A 26,830-nucleotide genomic window follows, 5' to 3' on the forward strand; every position below is an offset into this window, starting at 1 on the left:
CTGGTCTACAGAGCCTGAAATACAGAGCCTGGACTACAGAGCCTGAAATACAGAGCCTGGACTACAGAGCCTGAAATACAGAGCCTGGAATACATAGCCTGGACTACAGAGCCTGGAATACAGAGCCTGGAATACAGAGCCTGGAATACAGAGCCTGGAATACAGAGCCTGGTCTACAGAGCCTAGTCTACAGAGCCTGGACTACAGAGCCTGGACTACAGAGCCTGGACTACAGAGCCTGGACTACAGAGCCTGGTCTACAGAGCCTGGAATACATAGCCTGGACTACAGAGCCTGGTCTACAGAGCCTGGTCTACAGAGCCTGGACTACAGAGCCTGGAATACATAGCCTGGACTACAGTGCCTGAGATACATAGCCTGGTCTACAGAGCCTGGACTACAGAGCCTGGAAAACAGAGCCTGGAATACATAGCCTGGACTACAGAGCCTGGACTACAGAGCCTGGTCTACAGAGCCTGGAATACAGAGCCTGGAATACAGAGCCTGGACTACAGAGCCTGGACTACAGAGCCTGGAATACATAGTCTGGACTACAGAGCCTGGACTACAGAGCCTGGTCTACAGAGCCTGGACTACAGAGCCTGGAATACATAGCCTGGACTACAGAGCCTGGAATACATAGCCTGGACTACAGAGCCTGGACTACAGAGCCTGGAAAACAGAGCCTGGAATACATAGCCTGGACTACAGAGCCTGGACTACAGAGCCTGGTCTACAGAGCCTGGAATACAGAGCCTGGAATACAGAGCCTGGACTACAGAGCCTGAAATACAGAGCCTGGACTAAAGAGCCTGAAATACAGAGCCTGAAATACAGAGCCTGGACTACAGAGCCTGGTCTACAGAGCCTGGTCTACAGAGCCTGGACTACAGAGCCTGGAATACATAGCCTGGACTACAGAGCCTGGACTACAGAGCCTGGACTACAGAGCCTGGACTACAGAGCCTGGACTACAGAGCCTGGAAAACAGAGCCTGGAATACATAGCCTGGACTACAGAGCCTGGACTACAGAGCCTGGTCTACAGAGCCTGGAATACAGAGCCTGGAATACAGAGCCTGGACTACAGAGCCTGGACTACAGAGCCTGGAATACATAGTCTGGACTACAGAGCCTGGACTACAGAGCCTGGTCTACAGAGCCTGGACTACAGAGCCTGGAATACATAGCCTGGACTACAGAGCCTGGAATACATAGCCTGGACTACAGAGCCTGGACTACAGAGCCTGGAAAACAGAGCCTGGAATACATAGCCTGGACTACAGAGCCTGGACTACAGAGCCTGGTCTACAGAGCCTGGAATACAGAGCCTGGACTACAGAGCCTGGACTACAGAGCCTGGACTACAGAGCCTGAAATACAGAGCCTGGACTACAGAGCCTGGACTACAGAGCCTGAAATACAGAGCCTGGTCTACAGAGCCTGGACTACAGAGCCTGAAATACAGAGCCTGGTCTACAGAGCCTGAAATAGAGAAGCCTGGACTACAGAGCCTGAAATACAGAGCCTGGACTACAGAGCCTGAAATACAGAGCCTGGAATACAGAGCCTGGACTACAGAGCCTGAAATACAGAGCCTGGACTACAGAGCCTGGACTACAGAGCCTGGACTACAGAGCCTGAAATACAGAGCCTGGTCTACAGAGCCTGGACTACAGAGCCTGGACTACAGAGCCTGAAATACAGAGCCTGGTCTACAGAGCCTGAAATACAGAGCCTGGACTACAGAGCCTGAAATACAGAGCCTGGACTACAGAGCCTGAAATACAGAGCCTGGAATACAGAGCCTGGACTACAGAGCCTGGAGTTAAGAGCCTGAAATACAGAGCCTGGACTACAGAGCCGGGACTAGAGCCTGGACTACAGAGCCTGGACTACAGAGCCTGGACTACAGAGCCTGGTCTACAGAGCCTGGACTACAGAGCCTGAAATACAGAGCCTGGACTACAGAGCCTAGACTATAGAGCCTGGAGTTAAGAGAGAAACATCTTTCGAACCTGAAGCAGTCTTTGGAACCTTTGGATCTGATTGGTTGTTTTATGAGCAGTTTTGAGGAGGAACATAATTGGTCCTCTGAGACTGACCCCTCTGTATCAAGCTCTAATACCCTTTTCACACTATCTTGCAAACCCAAACAGTATTGTGCTGGCTTGGATATTTTCCTTTTAAAAGGTTCTTTCCAGCATGGATCCAGCAGCTTTAGTGGAGGTGTAACCAGGCCAGAACAATACAGTGTGGTTCTGCTCAGCTCAGAGGTATGAAAAATTTTAAATGTCACTCCCCAGTCTGAAAGGTATGATGTCACTCCCCAGTCTGAAATGTGTGATGTCTCTCCCCAGTCTGAAAGGTGTGATGTCACTCCCCAGTCTGAAAGGTGTGATGTCACTCCCCAGTCTGAAAGGTGTGATGTCACTCCCCAGTCTGAAATGTGTGATGTCTCTCCCCAGTCTGAAAGGTATGATGTCACTCCCCAGTCTGAAAGGTGTGATGTCACTCCCCAGTCTGAAAGGTATGATGTCACTCCCCAGTCTGAAAGGTATGATGTCACTCCCCAGTCTGAAAGGTGTGATGTCACTCCCCAGTCTGAAAGGTGTGATGTCACTCCCCAGTCTGAAATGTGTGATGTCACTCCTCAGTCTGAAAGGTGTGATGTCACTCCCCAGTCTGAAAGGTGTGATGTCACTCCCCAGTCTGAAAGGTGTGATGTCACTCCCCAGTCTGAAAGGTGTGATGTCACTCCCCAGTCTGAAAGGTGTGATGTCTCTCCCCAGTCTGAAAGGTGTGATGTCTCTCCCCAGTCTGAAAGGTGTGATGTCTCTCCCCAGTCTGAAAGGTGTGATGTCACTCCCCAGTCTGAAAGGTGTGATGTCACTCCCCAGTCTGAAAGGTGTGATGTCACTCCTCAGTCTGAAAGGTATGATGTCACTCCCCAGTCTGAAAGGTATGATGTCACTCCCCAGTCTGAAATGTATGATGTCACTCCTCAGTCTGAAAGGTATGATGTCACTCCTCAGTCTCTGTGAACACAGCTCTGCTATTGGATCCAGACAGGTTTTAAGCAATAAGGGGCCTTCATTTTGGGGACATAAATCAAATGGCTAGTTAGTATTCTGGACCCAACTCGAAAACATATTTCATGTTCATCATTATTGTCTAACGATACAGTTTGATAGTTGAAAACCCCTTCTGAGAACAGCAACAATATACTGAGTTCTATTCCAAAGACATTCTAATACTGTGCTGGTGAAAATATGTGCATGAATTCATCTTTAACCCTGTACAAATACATTATTGCTACTTACAAAGCAGTCCTACCGATGTCTCCTAACTGTGTATCAATGCAGATATGTGTACATGGGATAGACATGGGAAGAATAGGGACTGGGGCCAGGGGTGACACAGACATCAGGGTTGGGGTCCATTCCATTTCAATTCAGTCATTCAGAAAGTAAACAGTTTGCTTCCTAAATTGACTGAATTGAAATGGAATGGACCCAAACCCTTCACAGAATAGGGTTAGTTATGCATTTCATACTGCATTATTCAATAGACTCTGTTCATCATCATCTCTATAGTGTGCAGAAAACTAGGACTAATAACTATCTTATCATATTACCCTGTTAGGAATACAGTACACTACACACAATGACCCTGAAGACCCACTAACCACACATCTACACAACCAGTCAGACCCACTTTACCCACACATCTACCCAACCAATCAGACCCACTTTACCCACACATCTACCCAACCAGTCAGACCCACTTTACCCACACATCTACACAACCAGTCAGACCCATTTTACCCACACATCTACACAACCAATCAGACCCACTTTACCCACAGTCAGACCCACTTTACCCACACATCTACCCAACCAATCAGACCCACTTTACCCACACATCTACACAACCAGTCAGACCCACTTTACCCACAGTCAGACCCACTTTACCCACACATCTACCCAACCAATCAGACCCACTTCACCCACACATCTACCCAACCAGTCAGGTTACGAGTTTCCTTCCTTTAGGGTCAGGGCAAAGTATTTGTGAGTATGCGATGCATGTATTGCAATTTAAGTGCAGGCTTTTCATATAAGGCAAAAAAAATACTTAAAAAGTCACAAAAAATACTGATCACTGTTTCAAAGAGAGGAAAAAACTGTAGTATCCCACAAAGCAAAAATAAAACATAATACTGAACATAGCATTAATACTCCTCCATATAATCCATATGTCTTCTTCCTTCCAAAGGCAACTGGTCCTCCTCTATATGGCATGTGGTGTGTTATTGTTTCCTCACATTGACTTTACATTACTATTTGCGTAGTATTTCTAAGAGATGAGTTTTGCTTGCAGCCTGCAGGTATAGCATAATGTGAGGGGGGGGGGATTCAGTCCTGGAGTTCCAGGTCAGAGGTCAAGGTTCAGTCCTGGAGTTCCAGGTCAGAGGTCATGGTTCAGTCCTGGAGTTCCAGGTCAGAGGTCATGGTTCAGTCCTGGAGTTTCAGGTCAAAGGTCAGTTGAGCATTGTGGTGTATAAGAAGAAGCCTTGTTTGTTTGTTTTGTCTGGGAGCGTCGTGGCAGTGCGGTGTGAGCGAGCATTACAGTCTAACAGTATGTACAGCTAGCTGGATGTAGGAGCGCCACTGTGCCAGCCTCGGGCGAGCTCTCATGATGTCACATCATCGGGCTGTCTCAGGGTAATGATGTCATAAGGTGGTGTCCTGGGGTTCGTCGTCCTCAGGCACGGCGTAGGGGTCGTGGTCTGGGTTTTCGTCTCTCCCCGGGGGAGGAGAGTGTGTCACCGCTCCGTAGCGCCTGCAGGGGGCAGCACCGCTGAACTCGTCGATGAGGCTGTCCAGGTTCACATTGATGGAGGGGATTTCATAATTGAAGTAATCTAATGATGGCATGGTTAGCGAGTTGGCATGGCGACAGAGGTGGGAAGTGATTATTATGGTGTGGTGGTGGTGAAGAGAAGCATGAGGAGGAGGAGGAGGAGGAGGAGGAGGAGGAGGAGGGCGTATGGTGATGATGGTGTGTAAAAAAGGAATAAAGCAGAAAGGAAATTTAGTTTTTTGAGTCAGAAAAAACTACATTCTGTTGTTGTTGTTTGAAGAAAGCAGCAGCAGGTAAGTATGTTATGTTGGTCTCTGACACATTCTACACAGGGAGGTAGTCATACTGTGTTACTGGGCTAGTAGTAATAACACCAGAGACCTCTGGAGAAGCTAGGTCTATAACAGGGAGGCAGTCATACTGTATTACTGGGCTAGTAGTAATAACACCAGAGACCTCTGGAGAAGCTAGGTCTATAACAGGGAGGCAGTCATACTGTGTTACTGGGCTAGTAGTAATAACACCAGAGACCTCTGGAGAAGCTAGGTCTATAACAGGGAGGTAGTCATACTGTATTACTGGGCTAGTAGTAATAACATCAGAGACCTCTGGAGAAGCTAGGTCTATAACAGGGAGGTAGTCATACTGTATTACTGGGCTAGTAGTAATAACACCAGAGACCTCTGGAGAAGCTAGGTCTATAACAGGGAGGCAGTCATACTGTGTTACTGGGCTAGTAGTAATAACACCAGAGACCTCTGGAGAAGCTAGGTCTATAACAGGGAGGCAGTCATACTGTATTACTGGGCTAGTAGTAATAACACCAGAGACCTCTGGAGAAGCTAGGTCTATAACAGGGAGGCAGTCATACTGTATTACTGGGCTAGTAGTAATAACACCAGAGACCTCTGGAGAAGCTAGGTCTATAACAGGGAGGCAGTCATACTGTGTTACTGGGCTAGTAGTAATAACACCAGAGACCTCTGGAGAAGCTAGGTCTATAACAGGGAGACAGTCATACTGTATTACTGGGCTAGTAGTAATAACACCAGAGACCTCTGGAGAAGCTAGGTCTAAAACAGTACACAGGTCCTTTGTGCTGTTGTCCAAAATAATAACGAAAAGTTAATTCAATTTTGTTCAGTGAAATAAAATAACACGTTTTCAAAATTATTTCACAATGACACAAAACGTTAAAAAAAAACGTTTACAGCAACTACCAGATTACTGTATTGACCACAGAGGCAACAAGATGTGTGTGGATTGGGCACCAAGACATCGAAGCTTGATGAACAACGGGAATCATCTCTATGGTTGTGTCCTAAATTGCAGCGTATTCCCTATGTAGTGCACTACTTTTGACCAGAGACCTATATAGGGAATAGGGGGCCATTTGCGGTAGGGAATTAGTCTACTTGTTTTGTAATTTGCTGAGGTATTGCTGCAGCTGCTGGACAGCAATAATAACCAGAGAATGATGACCGTCTTCCACTGTGTCAGAATGAGATGGAGCAGGAGGCGATACTGTCAGAGGGAGGGCAGTGAAACAGACGGAGCACTGAGCAGGAGGCGATGCTGTCAGAGGGAGGGCAGTAAAACAGACGGGTCTGTCCTGAAGCCATGGGTCTGGGATGGGGGTCACCTGGGGGTTACCTGTGAGCACACACGCCTGTCCTGTAGCAGGGGCGCCGTTTGTTGGCATGGGGATGGTAAAAAGGGCCGAAGCGTTAAAGATGGACCTTCGGGGGAAGCGACGGCGTCTGCAATGGTGAGCGCTGCAGTGTACGTGATGTGCTCTAGGAAGTCCATAAGCCATGCATACAGTACGCACAGTCTGAACAACAGCATGCCGATTAAAGTAACACAAACAGAATGGGGTAGCTAGCTAGTGTTAGCATGGCTAATACTGTAACATCAACAGAATGGGGCAGCTAGCTAGCGTTAGCATGGCTGATATTGTAAACCCACTGATGGGGCAGCTAGCTACTGTTAGCATGGCTAATACTGTAACATCAACAGAATTGGGCAGCTAGCTAGTGTTAGCATGGCTGATACTGTGACAAACAGAATGGGGCAGCTAGCTAGCATTAGCATGGCTGGCTGATAGCTAGCTGTTTAGCTAACAGGTACAAGATGTATGCATGTTTGAAGCAGGCTGCAGGAGAACCCAGAGGCAGCCACAGCACCAGGCCAGGTGGGGCGAGGCGGGCGGAGCGGTGAGAGATGGAGCGTAGTACGGTAACGTTACTGGCCGGCGAGGTCAAATCTGGCTTACCCTAAACGTCCCCCTCACACTTAGCCCACACCACACTGACTCCCCTGGCCTCACACGGCTGGTACACAACATAGTAGCAGGTAGAGCAGAGCAGGGGAACAAGAGAATCATGAATAGAACACAGGGACACAGAGAGAATGACTGGTATTGATACTGACAGGTAGAACAGAGAACCTCATAGAATATTAGAATTAGATTTCTATGGAACACCTCAGATCATAATTATGACATCAGACAAGAAGTAGGCCTATCTGAGTGACCACTTCTTCAATAAGCCTGGTTGCCAGTATGTGTCTGCTCTCTTGCCAACTCCTTGTGGAATTGCTTGCCAATGTGCAATGGGGTTGGAAAGAGCACAAACAGGTCTGGGACCAGCCTAGAATGAGCCATGTTTGTCCTGAGAGAGTAAGCATAGAATTAGAATGACTAGAATAGACATTCCCCTTTCAAGTCAACATTCCATGAATGTTGGCTATATTCATGGATTGCACGTTGCGTCACAACATCATTATGAAGATTCTCTTGAGCCCTGGTGCCCGTCTGAAGGTCAATGCATTGACAATGGGCACTGATGAAGATCTAGCCTAAAGTGCATTATACTGGGCTTGGAAACCCAATGATATTTCAAAAGGAGACAAGCTATTAGTAAGAAAACCTTTTCTTATCACTGTGATGAAGCCAGATTGACCTTAGATGCAATATAACTTTACCTAGCTGGCTGAGATTGAGGGACAGTCCTGGGTTTTTGCTAGCTAACGTTAGCATTGCTAGACATTTCTGACTAACTTTGATAGCTAATCTCTCTAAAGTGAATTTGACGACATCCTAATGATGGCAAACTTGTTTCCTACTAATTATTTGCTGACAACATCGTCGTATTTCCAGGCCACTATAGTGTAATCTATAGTGTAATTTAGACCAACCAGTCATTAGCCTTCGTTCAGAATGACTGGGCGTCACTCCACTTTCAGGCACCACAACGGCTGAGGCGTTCATAACAACGCACGATGCGACCAAATGACGGTGAAAACACTGTCAAATTGCCGTGGTATGCGGGGGGTTTGTTCTGTTCTAGTCATTCTATTTCTATGCGTGTGGGACCTGGGACCTACCTAGCTCTGGCGTACTGTATGAGGGATAAACAGAGAGGAAGCACATGATGAATCTAATGGAAACGTCCATACAAGCAGGACATCGCTATGCTTCCCTGATGTTTCCTCACAATACTTAGAAACATCAGCACATAACACAAGCAATGGATACATAGTGTAGTTTTCTCTCTACAATGTGCAACAAAATCTTAATATTTACAACATATTGTTCTTCTCGGTTGACTGCGTCTGTCTGTCTAAATAAAGGCCACCGTTATTCAATAATACATTATTTTATAGAACGGGTGAGTCAGTAGCGATAGGATGCTGATTTCCCTAGTCCTACTAGCTACACCTGTCCACCGTCTCCATTGGACAGCGCCACAGCCAGTCTGAGAGCCGGACGCGGCTGCATCGTCCCTGACCCCACCTGTGGTGGTTGGGGCGGTGGTAGTGGTGGTGTCGTTGCCGTGGTTACGTGATCATCATGTTGTTTACCTGTGGACATGCTCTCCCCGGGGGACAGTCCGTCCAGGGTGCCCTGCTCCAGGGGCCCAGGGCCAACAGGGGTGGCCCCCGGCTGAGGGACGGTGGGCGGCTGAGGAGGGGGCAGGCTGGGCCTCTGCCGGGGCTTAGGGGTGGGCCGAGACTTGCCCAGCGTGCCGGTCAGAGAAGGGGGGGAGGACAGGGACCCCAGGGACCCTAGGGAGCCACAGAGAGGGGTCTGACCGGGGGAGGAGGCTCCTAGTCCTCCAGGGGCCTGTGGGGGACCGGCCAGTCCATAGGGGGAGGGGGTGCTCGGGGGAGTGGGGGACAGGCTGACTGGCGACGGCTGACCTGTGGACTGGTCCGAAATCCCACCAGAACCACTCGACTGGCCGTACCCAGCTGGAACCTTTGGAGGGATAGGGGCCAGCTTCTTAGAGCCTGAAAATAGAAAAGAAGAGAGTTAACATGAACATGAATATCTCATGTAAATGAACACATCTAAAACTAAGCCTATCTTAATACCAGGGGTTGGAACCGGTTCAGGGAACAAAACCGAAAACCGGAAAATAAAGTAATTATTTGAGGAACAGAACCCGAACCAAAAACAAAAGGGATCTATACTTTTCTGGAACAGAACCATTATTTTAAAAACATGGGAACCGGTTAATAAAGTTATTTTACGTTCCGGGCAAAAATCGCAACAAAGCGCCTATGCAAAGCCCTCACTCTGTCACTCAGAAACGTATTCCAGCGTCTGCCTGCCAGCTGGAAATCTTTTCCAGTGGGTGTGGGTGTCTGTAGGTTACCTGCCCCTCTGAAGCAGGTACTGTAGCCTACTGACAATGTTACAAGCATGATTCAGAAATTAGGGAGAGATGTTTAATTGGAGAAGAATGGATTGACTTTTCAATGTTGGTTAAGGATACTATTGTTATCGTGTTTCACATTGGATTTATTAACCATAAAAAGGTAAGACGTGTTCTTAATTCTAGTGCTGCTCTGCACACACAAGCTTGTTAGCTAGCTTGCTACGTTCCTCCATAGAAGCCTCTCTGTAGGCATAATTCTTTGAGCCTAATTCAGATAATGCATGTCATAACAAGATGGCCAGCGCTTCAAAGAAAGCTTCCTCCACCATCTCTCACTCTCTCCTCACCCTCAACATTTCAGTTGCATCTTGTGCCCTACGCTGTGACTGGCACAGTGTGTGTCTGTCTTTCATTATGCTGTTACGGCAAAATACAATTTGCTCTTAACGATTTTCCATATTCAGAATAAATTGCTTACTCGCTCCACAGCAAGCTTCTCTATCCGCACTGATTGGTGAAGTAATTTAATGTCAAGTTAAATGTATAAAGGAACAGAAAGGAACGATATTATCTGGTCCTTTTGTCTGGTTCCAACCAGTTCAGAACTTTATTTTGCTGGTCAGAACAACGGAACCAAAATAAATAAATGATTCTGTTCAGAACAAAAATCGATTGGAAAATCATTTTGGTTCCAACCCCACTTTTATACAGTAAAACAAATTAATATAAACATTTTGATAAACAACAAATTAGATAAGACATGTATAATACATGAAGTGTCTGTTTTCTGGATCATGTTGAATGGAGAATCTACATGGAACGTATTTAGGACTTAATCCAGCAACAGGCTCACTATGGATCCTTCTAGAACCCGCTCAGAGTCATACGTTTGCTGTATAGGTAAAACAACAAGAATCCAAAGATATGGATCCGACTGTGACGTTGAACCGCTGACCTTGGCGCATGGTGTGTGGGCTGTGTTCTGTGGAGTGGGGCGACTGGCTGCAGCTCTGCTGGCCAACACCAGGGGGCACCGTCGGACCTGCCACCTGCACCCCCTTGTGACCAATCACTGGAGAGCTCTCCTTACTCCTCAGTGTACTGGTGAAGGAGAGAGGATGTTAGGCTGTTGTCACTGTTCACTTATAGATGTCAAACTACATCGCAACATCATCGCTACAGAAAATGTCCTTCATTTATTTGACCGATATTTTAACAGGGACCACTGAGAATAAGGTCTCTTTTACAGGGGAGCCCTTCTTAATTGTCATCATCATCATCATCGTCATCATCATATAACCTTAATCAATGTCAGTGGTCTCCAACCTACTACATAGCATCTGGGTCTGTTGTGTTGCTGTAACCTACTACATAGTATCTGGGTCTGTTGTGTTGCTGTAACCTACTACATAGTATCTGGGTCTGTTGTGTTGCTGTAACCTACTACATAGTATCTGGGTCTGTTGTGTTGCTGTAACCCACTACATAGTATCTGGGTCTGTTGTGTTGCTGTAACCTACTACATAGTATCTGGGTCTGTTGTGTTGCTGTAACCTACTACATAACATCTGGGTCTGTTGTGTTGCTGTAACCTACTACATAGTATCTGGGTCTGTTGTGTTGCTGTAACCTACTACATAGTATCTGGGTCTGTTGTGATGCTGTAACCTACTACATAGTATCTGGGTCTGTTGTGTTGCTGTAACCTACTACATAGTATCTGGGTCTGTTGTGTTGCTGTAACCTACTACATAGTATCTGGGTCTGTTGTGTTGCTGTAGTTACTACATAGTATCTTGGTCTGTTGTGTTGCTGTAACCTACTACATAGTATCTGGGTCTGTTGTGTTGCTGTAACCTACTACATAGTATCTGGGTCTGTTGTGATGCAGTAACCTACTACATAGTATCTGGGTCTGTTGTGTTGCTGTAACCTACTACATAGTATCTGGGTCTGTTGTGTTGCTGTAACCTACTACATAGTATCTGGGTCTGTTGTGTTGCTGTAACCTACTACATAGTATCTGGGTCTGTTGTGTTGCTATAACCTACTACATAGTATCTGGGTCTGTTGTGATGCTGTAACCTACTACATAGTATCTGGGTCTGTTGTGTTGCTGTAACCTACTACATAGTATCTGGGTCTGTTGTGTTGCTGTAACCTACTACATAGTATCTGAGTCTGTTGTGATGCTGTAACCTACTACATAGTATCTGGGTCTGTTGTGTTGTTGTAACCTACTACATATTATCTGGGTCTGTTGTGTTGCTGTAACCTACTACATAGTATCTGGGTCTGTTGTGTTGCTGTAACCTACTACATAGTATCTGGGTCTGTTGTGTTGCTGTAACCTACTACATAGTATCTGGGTCTGTTGTGTTACTGTAACCTACTACATAGTATCTGGGTCTGTTGTGTTGCTGTAGTTACTACATAGTATCTGGGTCTGTTGTGTTGCTGTAACCTACTACATAGCATCTGGGTCTGTTGTGTTGCTGTAGTTACTACATAGTATCTGGGTCTGTTGTGTTGCTGTAACCTACTACATAGTATCTGGGTCTGTTGTGTTGCTGTAGTTACTACATAGTATCTGGGTCTGTTGTGTTGCTGTAGTTACTACATAGTATCTGGGTCTGTTGTGTTGCTGTAGTTACTACATAGTATCTGGGTCTGTTGTGTTGCTGTAGTTACTACATAGTATCTGGGTCTGTTGTGTTGCTGTAACCTACTACATAGTATCTGGGTCTGTTGTGTTGCTGTAGTTACTACATAGTATCTGGGTCTGTTGTGTTGCTGTAACCTACTACATAGTATCTGGGTCTGTTGTGTTGCTGTAGTTACTACATAGTATCTGGGTCTGTTGAGTTGCTGTAGTTACTACATAGTATCTGGGTCTGTTGTGTTGCTGTAGTTACTACATAGTATCTGGGTCTGTTGTGTTGCTGTAGTTACTACATAGTATCTGGGTCTGTTGTGTTGCTGTAGTTACTACATAGTATCTGGGTCTGTTGTGTTGCTGTAGTTACTACATAGTATCTGGGTCTGTTTTGTTGCTGTAACCTACTACATAGTATCTGGGTCTGTTGTGTTGCTGTAGTTACTACATAGTATCTGGGTCTGTTGTGTTGCTGTAGTTACTACATAGTATCTGGGTCTGTTGTGTTGCTGTAGTTACTACATAGTATCTGGGTCTGTTGTGTTGCTGTAGTTACTACATAGTATCTGGGTCTGTTGTGTTGCTGTAACCTACTACATAGTATCTGGGTCTGTTGTGTTGCTGTAGTTACTACATAGTATCTGGGTCTGTTGTGTTGCTGTAACCTACTACATAGTATCTGGGTCTGTTGTGTTGCTGTAGTTACTACATAGTATCTGGGTCTGTTGTGTTGCTGTAGTTACTACATAGTATCTGGGTCTGTTGTGTTGCTGTAGTTACTACATAGTGTCTGGGTCTGTTGTGTTGCTGTAGTTACTACATAGTATCTGGGTCTGTTGTGTTGCTGTAGTTACTACATAGTATCTGGGTCTGTTGTGTTGCTGTAGTTACTACATAGTATCTGGGTCTGTTGTGTTGCTGTAGTTACTACATAGTATCTGGGTCTGTTGTGTTGCTGTAGTTACTACATAGTATCTGGGTCTGTTGTGTTGCTGTAGTTACTACATAGTATCTGGGTCTGTTGTGTTGCTGTAGTTACTACATAGTATCTGGGTCTGTTGTGTTGCTGTAGTTACTACATAGTATCTGGGTCTGTTGTGTTGCTGTAGTTACTACATAGTATCTGGGTCTGTTGTGTTGCTGTAGTTACTGACTGGTAATAATAATAACTAGCTCCCATCATATCAGGCCTTTAACACCAGATAGGGGTCACTAGACAGTGTGTACTTCAGAGGGTATAGGGGTCACTAGACAGTGTGTACTTCAGAGGGTATAGGGGTCACTAGACAGTGTGTACTTCAGAGGGTATAGGGGTCACTAGACAGTGTGTACGTCAGAGGGTATAGGGGTCACTAGACAGTGTGTACTTCAGAGGGTATAGGGGTCACTAGACAGTGTGTACTTCAGAGGGTATATGGGTCACTAGACAGTGTGTACATCAGAGGGTATAGGGGTCACTAGACAGTGTGTACTTCAGAGGGTATATGGGTCACTAGACAGTGTGTACGTCAGAGGGTATAGGGGTCACTAGAGAGTGTGTACTTCAGAGGGTATAGGGGTCACTAGACAGTGTGTACTTCAGAGGGTATAGGGGTCACTAGACAGTGTGTACTTCAGAGGGTATAGGGGTCACTAGACAGTGTGTACTTCAGAGGGTATAGGGGTCACTAGACAGTGTGTACTTCAGAGGGTATAGGGGTCACTAGACAGTGTGTACTTCAGAGGGTATAGGGGTCACTAGACAGTGTGTACTTCAGAGGGTATAGGGGTCACTAGACAGTGTGTACTTCAGAGGGTATAGGGGTCACTAGACAGTGTGTACTTCAGAGGGTATAGGGGTCACTAGACAGTGTGTACGTCAGTGGGTATAGGGGTCACTAGACAGTGTGTACTTCAGAGGGTATAGGGGTCACTAGACAGTGTGTACTTCAGAGGGTATAGGGGTCACTAGACAGTGTGTACTTCAGAGGGTATAGGGGTCACTAGACAGTGTGTACGTCAGAGGGTATAGGGGTCACTAGACAGTGTGTACTTCAGAGGGTATAGGGGTCACTAGACAGTGTGTACGTCAGAGGGTATAGGGGTCACTAGACAGTGTGTACTTCAGAGGGTATAGGGGTCACTAGACAGTGTGTACTTCAGAGGGTATAGGGGTCACTAGACAGTGTGTACTTCAGAGGGTATAGGGGTCACTAGACATTGTGTACGTCAGAGGGTATAGGGGTCACTAGACAGTGTGTACTTCAGAGGGTATAGGGGTCACTAGACAGTGTGTACGTCAGAGGGTATAGGGGTCACTAGACAGTGTGTACTTAAGAGGGTATAGGGGTCACTAGACAGTGTGTACGTCAGAGGGTATAGGGGTCACTAGACAGTGTGTACTTCAGAGGGTATAGGGGTCACTAGACAGTGTGTACTTCAGAGGGTATAGGGGTCACTAGACAGTGTGTACTTCAGAGGGTATAGGGGTCACTAGACAGTGTGTACTTCAGAGGGTATAGGGGTCACTAGACAGTGTGTACGTCAGAGGGTATAGGGGTCACTAGACAGTGTGTACTTCAGAGGGTATAGGGGTCACTAGACAGTGTGTACTTCAGAGAGTATAGGGAACACTAGAGTCTACCAGTGTGAACAGTATAGGGGACACTAGAGTCTACCAGTGTGAACAGTATAGGGGACACTAGAGTCTACCAGTGTGAACAGTATAGGGGATACTAGAGTCTACCAGTGTGAACAGTATAGGGGACACTAGAGTCTACCAGTGTGAACAGAATAGGGGATACTAGAGTCTACCAGTGTGAACAGTATAGGGGACACTAGAGTCTACCAGTGTGAACAGTATAGGGGACATTAGAGTCTACCAGTCTGAACAGTATAGGGGACATTAGAGTCTACCAGTGTGAACAGTATAGGGGACATTAGAGTCTACCAGTGTGAACAGTATAGGGGACATTAGAGTCTACCAGTGTGAACAGTATAGGGGACATTAGAGTCTACCAGTGTGAACATTATAGGGGTTTGTGTGAATGAGGAATCACGGAGAGTGGAAAGGAACATCACCAAGCAGGCTGCTTCTGAAATGTTGACGTAGGATGCGTCCCAAGTGGCACCCTATTCACTACATAGTGCACTACTTTTGACCATATCTCTATGGCCCCTGGTCCAAAGTAGTGCACTATGTACAGAATAGGGTGCCATTTGAGACTGTGACATGGACAGAATTGGTATAATGACTCCTGCTGCCCTACTACATCTAGTGGTATTGACTCTACTGGAACACTGGAGACAGGACACAGGACACTGGAGACAGGACACTGGACACAGGACACTGGACACGGCTAAATAGTCAATTAATGGTTACCCAAACTATCTGCAATGACTCTATCTTGCACTGACCTGACACACACTCACTAGACTATATATATACACACTCACTAGACTATATATATATATATACGCTCACTAGACTATATATACACTCACTAGACTATATACACACTCACTAGACTATATACACACTCACTAGACTATATACACACTCACTAGACTATATATATACACACTCACTAGACTATATATATACACACTCACTAGACTATATATATACACACTCACTAGACTATATACACTCACTAGACTATATACACACTCACTAGACTATATACACTCACTAGACTATAGACACACTCACTAGACTATAAACCAACTCACTAGAGTATATATACACTCACTAGACTATATACACACTCACTAGACTATATACACACTCACTAGACTATATATACACTCACTAGACTATATACACACTCACTAGACTATAAACTAACTCACTAGAGTATATACACACTCACTAGACTATATACACACTCACTAGACTATATATACACTCACTAGACTATAGACACACTCACTAGACTATAAACTAACTCACTAGAGTATATACACACTCACTAGACTATATACACACTCACTAGACTATATACACACTCACTAGACTATAAACTAACTCACTAGAGTATATACACACTCACTAGACTATATAAACACTCACTAGACTATATACACACTCACTAGACTATATATACACTCACTAGACTATATACACACTCACTAGACTATAAACTAACTCACTAGAGTATATATACACTCACTAGACTATATACACACTCACTAGACTATAGACACACTCACTAGACTATAAACTAACTCACTAGAGTATATATACACTCACTAGACTATATACACACTCACTAGACTATAAACTAACTCACTAGACTATATATATACACACTCACTAGACTATATACACACTCACTAGACTATATACACACTCACTACATTTACATTTACATTTAAGTCATTTAGCAGACGCTCTTATCCAGAGCGACTTACAAATTGGTGCATTCACCTTATGACATCCAGTGGAACAGCCACTTTACAATAGTGCATCTAAATCTTTTAAGGGGGGGGGGGGGGGGTGAGAAGGATTACTTTATCCTATCCTAGGTATTCCTTAAAGAGGTGGGGTTTCAGGTGTCTCCGGAAGGTGGTGATTGACTCCGCTAGACTATATACACATTCACTAGACTATAGACACTCACTAGACTATATATACACTCACTAGACTATATACACACTCACTAGACTATATACACTCACTAGACTATATACACACTCACTAGACTATATACACTCACTAGACTATAGACACACTCACTAGACTATATATACACTCACTAGACTATATACACACTCACTAGACTATAAACTAACTCACTAGAGTATATATACACTCACTAGACTATGTACACACTCACTAGACTATGTACACACTCACTAGACTATAAACTAACTCACTAGACTATATACACACTCACTAGACTATGTACACACTCACTAGACTATGTACACACTCACTAGACTATAAACTAACTCACTAGACTATATACACACTCACTAGACTATAAACTAACTCACTTGACTATATACACACTCACTAGACTATAGAAACACTCACTAGACTATAGACACTCACTAGACTTTATACACACTCACTAGACTATAGAAACACTCACTAGACTATAGACACTCACTAGACTATATATACACTCACTAGACTACATACACACTCACTAGACTATATACACACTCACTAGACTATATACACACTCACTAGACTATATACACACTCACTAGACTATAGACACACTCACTAGACTATAGACACTCACTAGACTATATATACACTCACTAGACTACATACACACTCACTAGACTATATACACACTCACTAGACTATAGACACACTCACTAGACTATAGACACTCACTAGACTATAAACAAACTCACTAGACTATAGACACTCACTAGACTATATATACACTCACTAGACTACATACACACTCACTAGACTATATACACACTCACTAGACTATATACACACTCACTAGACTATATACACACTCACTAGACTATATACACACTCACTAGACTATAGACACACTCACTAGACTATAGACACTCACTAGACTATAAACAAACTCACTAGACTATAGACACTCACTAGACTATATATACACTCACTAGACTACATACACACTCACTAGACTATATACACACTCACTAGACTATATATACACTCACTAGACTATATACACACTCACTAGACTATATACATACTCACTAGACTATTGACACACTCACTAGACTATAGACACTCACTAGACTATATATACACTCACTAGACTACATACACACTCACTAGACTATATACACACTCACTAGACTATAGACACACTCACTAGACTATAGACACTCACTAGACTATAAACAAACTCACTAGACTATAGACACTCACTAGACTATATATACACTCACTAGACTACATACACACTCACTAGACTATATATACACTCACTAGACTACATACACACTCACTAGACTATATACACACTCACTAGACTATAGACACACTCACTAGACTATAAACTAACTCACTAGACTATATACAAACTCACTAGACTATATATACACTCACTAGACTATATATACACTCACTAGACTATAGACACACTCACTAGACTATATACACACTCATCATTGGATGGTGACTGTAGATTGATGAGCCTGAACTTCCAACTCCAAGGTCATTGGATGGTGACTGTGGATTGATGAGCCTGAACTTCCAACTCCCAGGTCATTAGATGGTGACTGTGGATTGATGAGCCTGAACTTCCCACTCCCAGGTCATTAGATGGTTTCCTGGTCTTCTGATTGATTTCCTGATCTTCTCATTGATTTCCTGGTCTCCTGATTGATTTCCTTGTCTTCTGATTGATTTCCTGAACTACTGATTGATTTCCTGGTCTACTGATTGATTTCCTGGTCTACTGATTGATGTCCTGGTCTACTGATTGATTTCCTGGTCTAAGGTTTGATGTCCTGGTCCTCTAATTGACTTCCTGATCTTCTCATTGATTTCCTGATCTCCTGATTGATTTCCTGATCTTCTGATTGACTTTATGATCTTCTGATTGACTTCCTGGTCTTGTGATTGACTTCCTGGTCTTCTGATTGACTTGATATAGTAAACAATGATGCGTTTGGAATATCCAAAAGTTGTGCATCAGTTGACCAGAAAAACCTTCACTACGATTTAAACTACATTAGTAATACATTAATATGCTTGTAGATAATCATATACAGTGTTATTCATGCATTTATTAATTTTCTGTTCTGTGCAAAAGGCAGTAACATCCTCAGTTGCTAGGCAACTCCCTGGAGAGGCATCCCCTGGCAACGTGAATGTTACAGATCAGCAAAAACACCAAAATATGAGCCAGCAAGATAAAGGACATGGACAGGACATGTGGCCACCTGGAAAAAGAGCTGGTAAGCTCACTCTCTCTCTATCTCTCTGCTCACTCTCTCTCTATCTCTCTGCTCACTCTCTCTCTATCTCTCTGCTCTCTCTCTCTCTGACCTCTCTCTGCTCTCTCTCTGCTCTCTCTCTCTCTCTGTGGTGTAGTGGGTGGTGTCTCCATACCCTCCTGCATCTGTTTGCCTGTCTGTATGTCTGTCTCAGTGTCAGGGCAGGCAGCAGGTAGGCAGGACTGGCGAGGGGGGCAGGCAGGCAGGCATTGTATTTACCTAGTCAGCCTGGGGAGTCCTCTCTCTCTGGCACAGGGACATGTAGCCCACAGCGGGGGGGCGGAGGACAGCAGGCTAGGGGGGTTGCCCATGCTCATGCCCAGGGACAGGTCATGACGGGCCAGTACCAGGGGGGTTTTCATGTAGAGGGGCGAGGCCTTACACATATCGGGGGGCAGGGGAGCATGAGGCGGCAGCGACATGTCACCTGGCAGCGGGTGGCCGTGCGGGAGGCCGTGTTTGGAGGGGAAATGCAGGCAGCTGGGTTTGGGGTTGGAGTTGATGTCAAGCGAGGAAGAGGAGGAGGAAGAGGAGGAGGTGGGAGGCGGGAGAGGGGGGGTGAAGCCAGACCATCGCAGCGGGAGAGGAGGGGAGCCGGGGGGCTGGGACTCTGGCCCTGGGGCCACGGGGCGAGGACAGGGTAGGACCTTGGGGTGGGGGTAGAAGTGGTGGGGGGCGGGGTGGGGTAGGGTGGAGGTGGGGTAGGGAGGGGGCGGCCGCACCTCCCCTGGCCCGGGGGGAGGGTAGACATGAGAGGAGTCCGGCCGATTGGGCGACGCGTCGTCTGAGCTGTAAGTATATAAAGAACAGAACAAAGAAGAAAGAGCTGTAGCTGAACAGAGGGAGACGGGGCGGTGGTGGTGGTGGAGGTGGAGGTGGTGGAGGTGGTGGTGGTGGTGGTGGTTGCGGTGGCGGCGGTGGTGGTGGTGGCGGTGGTGGTGGTAGCGGTGGTGGTGGTGGCGGTGGTTGCGGCGGTGGTACTGGTGGCGGTAGTGGTGGTAGTGGTGGCGGTGGTTGCGGTGGTGGTGGAGGTGGTGGAGGTGGTAGTAGTGGTGGTGGTGGCGGTGGTGGTGGTGGCGGTGGTTGCGGTGGTGGTGGCGGCGGTGGTTGCGGTAGTGGTGGCGGTGGTTGCGGTGGCGGCGGTGGTGGTGGTGGCAGTGGTGGTGGTGGCGGTGGTAGTGGTGGTGGTAGTGGTGGTGGCGGTGGTAGTGGTGGCGGTAGTAGTGGTGGTAGTGGTGGCAGTAGTAATGGTGGTAGTAGTGGTGGTAGTGGTGGTGGTACTGGTGGCAGTAGTAGTGGTGGTAGTTGTGGTGTTAGTGGTGGTGGTAGTAGCGGTGGTAGTGGTAGTGGTGGTGGTACTGGTGGCAGTAGTAGTGGTGGTAGTAGCGGTGGTAGTGGTGGCAGTAGTAGTGGTGGTAGTGGTGGCGGTAGTAGTGGTGGTAGTGGTGGCGGTAGTAGTGGTGGTAGTGGTGGCGGTAGTAATGGTGGTAGTAGCGGTGGTAGTGGTGGCGGTAGTAGTGGTGGTAGTAGCGGTGGTAGTGGTGGCGGTAGTAGTGGTGGTAGTGGTGGCGGTAGTGGTGGCGGTAGTGGTGGCGGTAGTGGTGGTAGTGGTGGCGGTAGTGGTGGCAGTAGTAGTGGCGGTAGTAGCGGTGGTAGTGGTGGCAGTAGTAGTGGTGGTAGTAGCGGTGGTAGTGGTGGCGATAGTAGTGGTGGTAGTGGTGGCGGTAGTGGTGGTAGTGGTGGCGGTAGTAGTGGTGGTAGTGGTGGCAGTAGTAATGGTGGTAGTGGTGGTGGTACTGGTGGTGGCGGTGGTAGTGGTGGCGGTAGTAGTGGTGGTAGTGGTGGCAGTAGTAATGGTGGTAGTAGTGGTGGTAGTGGTGGTGGTACTGGTGGCAGTAGTAGTGGTGGTAGTTGTGGTGTTAGTGGTGGTGGTAGTAGCGGTGGTAGTGGTGGTGGTACTGGTGGCAGTAGTAGTGGTGGTAGTAGCGGTGGTAGTGGTGGCAGTAGTAGTGGTGGTAGTGGTGGCGGTAGTAGTGGTGGTAGTGGTGGCGGTAGTAATGGTGGTAGTAGCGGTGGTAGTGGTGGCAGTAGTAGTGGTGGTAGTAGCGGTGGTAGTGGTGGCGGTAGTAGTGGTGGTAGTGGTGGCGGTAGTGGTGGCGGTAGTGGTGGTAGTGGTGGCGGTAGTGGTGGCAGTAGTAGTGGCGGTAGTAGCGGTGGTAGTGGTGGCAGTAGTAGTGGTGGTAGTAGCGGTGGTAGTGGTGGCGATAGTAGTGGTGGTAGTGGTGGCGGTAGTGGTGGTAGTGGTGGCGGTAGTAGTGGTGGTAGTGGTGGCGGTAGTAGCGGCGGTAGTGGTGGCAGTAGTAGTGGTGGTAGTAGCGGTGGTAGTGGTGGCGATAGTAGTGGTGGTAGTGGTGGTGGTAGTGGTGGCGGTAGTAGTGGTGGTAGTGGTGGCGGTAGTAGCGGTGGTAGTGGTGGCAGTAGTAGTGGTGGTAGTAGCGGTGGTAGTGGTGGCGATAGTAGTGGTGGTAGTGGTGGTGGTAGTGGTGGCGGTAGTAGTGGTGGTAGTGGTGGCGGTAGTAGTGGTGGTAGTGGTGGCGGTAGTAGCGGTGGCGGTGGTAGTGGTGGTGGCGGTGCGAGATGGTTATCTTGTTGTGATTACTGAGGTGTTAGTTAGGTTGGTAGTTAGTGTCTAATCCAGATTAAAACTAAAAATCTGCGTTTGTTTTCTGCTGCGGAGAAGGCAAGCGGACCGTGGGGAGGGAACCAAGCTTAGCACACAGACTGCAGTCAGCTTTGTGAAGAGAAACAACAAGCAGAAAGAACAGCAAAAGAAAAAGGGATTCCCAAAGGAAAGGAAAGGGGGCTGCTGTGGAGCCTGTAAAACTCTGTGATCAACTGGTGTGTTCACACTGCAAGAGGCTGGTCATGGTGAAACAGTCTGTAACCAACTAGAAGGATAACCCACATGTCTTTGACCTCTACAGAATGTAGTAGCCTGAGATTGGCCTTTATGTTTGACCACGGCTCATATTCAGAAAGCTGTCTCAGAGTAGGAGTGCTGATCTAGGATCAGGTCACCGTGTCCAGGTAATAATATTAATTACGAGCTAAAAGGCTAAACTGATCTTAGACCATCACTCCTACTCTGAGATGCTTAATGACTCTAATATGGGCCCACTCGGGCAAAAAGTTAACATCTAATGTTATAGAGTTCCCTCAGCCAGCCCAGGGCAGTGTGAGAGGGACACAAAACCCCTTTCATCTCATTGGCTGAAAGAGCCAACAGAGCAGGAGGGAGAATAAGCCAATCACAAGCCATAAACCAAGCATATCTTATAAACAACTTTTCTGCAACATGTCACATGGACACAGGCATTATTAATACAAACAAGAACAAGATGGATGTATCAATCCCAGATTGCCACTTTAATGTGATATTAACTGGGATGGATTGTATTAATAACTGCTGCGGTTTAAGATGAGAGGAGAAATCAAAACGGTCAAAGTCACTCAGTGTGTGTCAGCAGAAAACAAAGTAGCCATGGCAACGGAGGTCACCTCAAGCCACACCACGTCACAGGGATCAGGTTGAATAATTACATGCTGTCAGAGACTTGTGGAGTGAAATGATATGTGACATTTAAACAAAGAAAACGTAGACGTATGTACTTCAAATAAAGTGTTGATGAAAACGTGAGGTGGGATATAAACCATAGTGCACCTCTCAAACCTGAAGGAACGTTAGCTAGCCCCTCTTCATTAGCTCCCACAGTGACATAAACCTGAAGGAACGTTAGCTAGCCCCTCTTCATTAGCTCCCACAGTGACATAAACCTGAAGGAACGTTAGCTAGCCCCTCTTCATTAGCTCCCACAGTGACATAAACCTGAAGGAACGTTAGCTAGCCCCTCTTCATTAGCTCCCACAGTGACATAAACCTGAAGGAACGTTAGCTAGCCCCTCTTCATTAGCTCCCACAGTGACACAAACCTGAAGGAACGTTAGCTAGCCCCTCTTCATTAGCTCCCACAGTGACATAAACCTGAAGGAACGTTAGCTAGCCCCTCTTCATTAGCTCCCACAGTGACACAAACCTGAAGGAACGTTAGCTAGCCCCTCTTCATTAGCTCCCACAGTGACATAAACCTGAAGGAACGTTAGCTAGCCCCTCTTCATTAGCTCCCACAGTGACATAAACCTGACAGACTGAACAACAACGGTGAAGTGGAGGGACAGACGATGAGGAGAAACAGGCAGACGGGAAAGAACCCCAAATCATGTCAGAGAGGAGACGAGATGAACAAGTCTGTGAGACATATAACAACACAACAACAACACAACAACGGCTCAAACACTTCAAGACAAGTCATGGAGAGCTGGTGAAGATGATGATGATGATGGTGAAGACGGGAGGAAGGTGGAGAGGAGGAATCCTCCATGGTGGTGGTGGTGGGGACTTACCCGATCCGGTCCCTTTCCCCAGGTTGAGGTGGGGGTGAGGGGGACTGGGCCAGCTCTCCAGGCTGCTCCAGGATGAGGGAGTGGTCAGCAGGGGAGCCAGGACCCTGGACACTGGGAGGGGTGGACGAGGCCTTACGGGCCAGGGTGGACGAACCCTTACGGGACACCCAGGATGTGTCCATCACCCGGACACCCATACTGAGAGGGACAGAGATGCATAAAACAAGAGACGGTCAGACGAGACGATTAAAAAACGAAACAAACTGTAGAGAAATAGAGAGTTGAGAGGAGGAGGTCAGGACTAGAGGAGGTCAGGACTAGAGGAGGAAGAGGTCAGGACTAGAGGAGGAGGAGGTCAGGACTAGAGGAGGAGGAGGTCAGGACTAGAGGAGGAGGAGGTCAGGACTAGAGGAGGAGGAGGTCAGGACTAGAGGAGGAGGAGGTCAGGACTAGAGGAGGAGGAGGTCAGGACTAGAGGAGGAGGAGGTCAGGACTAGAGGAGGAGGAGGTCAGGACTAGAGGAGGAGGAGGTCAGGACTAGAGGAGGAGGAGGTCAGGACTAGAGGAGGAGGAGGTCAGGACTAGAGGAGGAGGAGGTCAGGACTAGAGGAGGAGGAGGTCAGGACTAGAGGAGGAAGAGGTCAGGACTAGAGGAGGAAGAGGTCAGGACTAGAGGAGGTCAGGACTAGAGGAGGTCAGGACTAGAGGAGGAGGAGGTCAGGACTAGAGGAGGAGGAGGTCAGGACTAGAGGAGGAGGAGGTCAGGACTAGAGGAGGAGGAGGTCAGGACTAGAGGAGGAGGAGGTCAGGACTAGAGGAGGAAGAGGTCAGGACTAGAGGAGGAGGAGGTCAGGACTAGAGGAGGAGGAGGTCAGGACTAGAGGAGGAGGAGGTCAGGACTAGAGGAGGAGGAGGTCAGGACTAGAGGAGGAAGAGGTCAGGACTAGAGGAGGAAGAGGTCAGGACTAGAGGAGGAGGAGGTCAGGACTAGAGGAGGAGGAGGTCAGGACTAGAGGAGGAGGAGGTCAGGACTAGAGGAGGAGGAGGTCAGGACTAGAGGAGGAGGAGGTCAGGACTAGAGGAGGAAGAGGTCAGGACTAGAGGAGGAGGAGGTCAGGACTAGAGGAGGAGGAGGTCAGTGGACTGGAGGAGGTCAGGACTAGAGGAGGAGGAGGTCAGGACTAGAGGAGGAGGAGGTCATGACTAGAGGAGGAGGAGGTCAGGACTAGAGGAGGAGGTCAGGGGACTAAAGGAGGTCAGGACTAGAGGAGGTCCGGACTAGAGGAGGTCAGGACTAGAGGAGGTCAGGACTAGAGGAGGAACCATACAGTACCTTTGTATTTTCCTTATGCTGCTTTGACGGGGCAAAGAAACGAGAGGCACGTAAGAGACACATTCTGTTCATTGTCTATTCATACACAGAGGCTAGTTTAGAGGGCTATGGAGCTAGATAGAGGGTTAGGCAGCTACATAGAGGGTTAGGGAGCTACATAGAGGGTTATGGAGCTACATAGATGGCTAGGCAGCTACATAGACACTTAGGGAGCTACATAGAGGGCTAGGGAGCTACATAGAGGGTTAGGGAGCTACATAGAGGGTTAGTGAGCTACATAGAGGGTTAGGGAGATACATAGAGGGTTAGTGAGCTACATAGAGGGCTAAGGAGCTACATAGAGGGTTAGGGAGCTACATAGAGGGTTAAGGAGCTACATAGAGGGTTAGGGAGCTACATAGAGGGTTAGTGAGCTACATAGAGGGTTAGTGAGCTACATAGAGGGTTAGTGAGCTACATAGAAGGTTAGGCAGCTACATAGAGGGTTAGTGAGCTACATAGAGGGTTAGGGAGATACATAGAGGGTTAGTGAGCTACATAGAGGGTTAGTGAGCTACATAGAGGGTTAGGGAGATACATAGAGGGTTAGTGAGCTACATAGAGGGCTAAGGAGCTACATAGAGGGCTAAGGAGCTACATAGAGGGTTAGGGAGCTACATAGAGGGTTAGGGAGCTACATAGAGGGCTAAGGAGCTACATAGAGGGTTAGGGAGCTACATAGAGGGTTAGGGAGATACATAGAGGGTTAGTGAGCTACATAGAGGGTTAGTGAGCTACATAGAGGGTTAGTGAGCTACATAGAGGGTTATGGAGCTACATAGATGGCTAGGGAGCTACATAGAGGTGTATGGAGCTACATAGAGGGTTAGAGAGCTACATAGAGGGTTAAGGAGCTACATAGAGGGTTTTGTAGCTACATTGAGAATTGTGGAGCTACATAGAGGGTTAGGGAGCTAAATAGAGGGTTTTGGAGCTACATAGAGGTTTAGGGAACTACATAGAGGGTTAGGGAGCTACATAGAGGGCTAGGCCAGTGACTAGAGATTGGAATGTGCTGAGTGTAGAAGGGGCTAGTGTAGAAGTCTAGGTGCCTACAAAGGGGACCAATAGAAGGGGCTAGTGTGGAAGGCTAGTGAGCTACAGAGGGGACCAGTAGAAGGGGATATTGTGGAAGGCTGGAGGCCTACAGAAAGGACCTGTAGAAGGGGCTAGTGTAGAAGTCTAGGGGGCTACAGAGGGGACCTGTAGAAGGGGCTAGTGTGGACAGAGGGGACCATTGTAAGTGGCTAGTGTGGAAGGCTAGTGGGCTACAGGGCTACAGTGTAGTCTGTATTCGGAGGATGAGATTCACAGTGACAGGGTATAGAGGGTTTCAGAGGTATTGGGACATGCCAGACCAAATGACTAGCCCGCACTGTCCTTCCAAGAGAAAATGAGTGCCTCGTTAGTTAATACAGTAATTAAGCCAAGCTGAGTTCTCTGGAGTGGACTCACACACAAAGACATCGTCACAACTCTCCTCAGTCCGGCACAGAAACAATAGCCTGCCTTTGATAACCGCCGAAGTTACAAAACTGCTCATTATACTGAGTGGATAAAAACGATATTTTCTACCAGTGTCTCACATGGAGAACTGTTTGGGGTTGAAGTGTGTGAGGAGAAAATGATATATCAATTGGAAAGTAAATCTGTCTGTCTCCTCTGTCTCTGTGACAGTCTCTCTGTGACAGTCTTTCTGGACAGTCTCCCTGTGACAGTCTCTCTGGACAGTCTCTCTGTGACAGTCTCTCTGGACAGTCTCTCTGTGACAGTCTCTCTGTGACAGTCTCTCTGGACAGTCTCTCTGTGACAGTCTCTCTGGACAGTCTCTCTGGACAGTCTCTCTGTGACAGTCTCTCTGGACAGTCTCTCTGGACAGTCT

At 47.0% G+C, this 26,830-nt stretch overlaps 1 protein-coding gene across 4 annotated transcripts in view; it reads right to left on the minus strand.

Annotated features, from left to right (window-relative positions):
* Nucleotides 1-3,113: 3,113 nt before the first annotated feature.
* The window catches only part of LOC129833156 (rho GTPase-activating protein 44-like), a 108,178-nt gene continuing 84,461 nt past the window's right edge, over nucleotides 3,114-26,830 (minus strand). For 2 of the 4 annotated variants that reach the window (XM_055897504.1, XM_055897525.1), the window contains 6 exons: nucleotides 24,910-24,930; nucleotides 23,577-23,774; nucleotides 19,335-19,904; nucleotides 10,485-10,630; nucleotides 8,730-9,158; nucleotides 3,114-4,926 (listed from right to left, as the gene is read on the minus strand). In XM_055897504.1, the coding sequence (XP_055753479.1) occupies nucleotides 4,736-4,926; nucleotides 8,730-9,158; nucleotides 10,485-10,630; nucleotides 19,335-19,904; nucleotides 23,577-23,774; nucleotides 24,910-24,930 (1,555 nt within the window). In that variant the 3' untranslated portion in view covers nucleotides 3,114-4,735. Of the gene's footprint in view, nucleotides 4,927-7,140; nucleotides 7,199-8,729; nucleotides 9,159-10,484; nucleotides 10,631-19,334; nucleotides 19,905-23,576; nucleotides 23,775-24,909; nucleotides 24,931-26,830 lie in introns of all 4 variants that reach the window. The other 2 variants (XR_008756047.1, XM_055897513.1) reach the window with 2 other exon arrangements.

Source organism: Salvelinus fontinalis, chromosome 2, assembly GCF_029448725.1.
Source record: "Salvelinus fontinalis isolate EN_2023a chromosome 2, ASM2944872v1, whole genome shotgun sequence".
In the NCBI taxonomy this organism is placed as follows: domain Eukaryota; kingdom Metazoa; phylum Chordata; class Actinopteri; order Salmoniformes; family Salmonidae; genus Salvelinus; species Salvelinus fontinalis.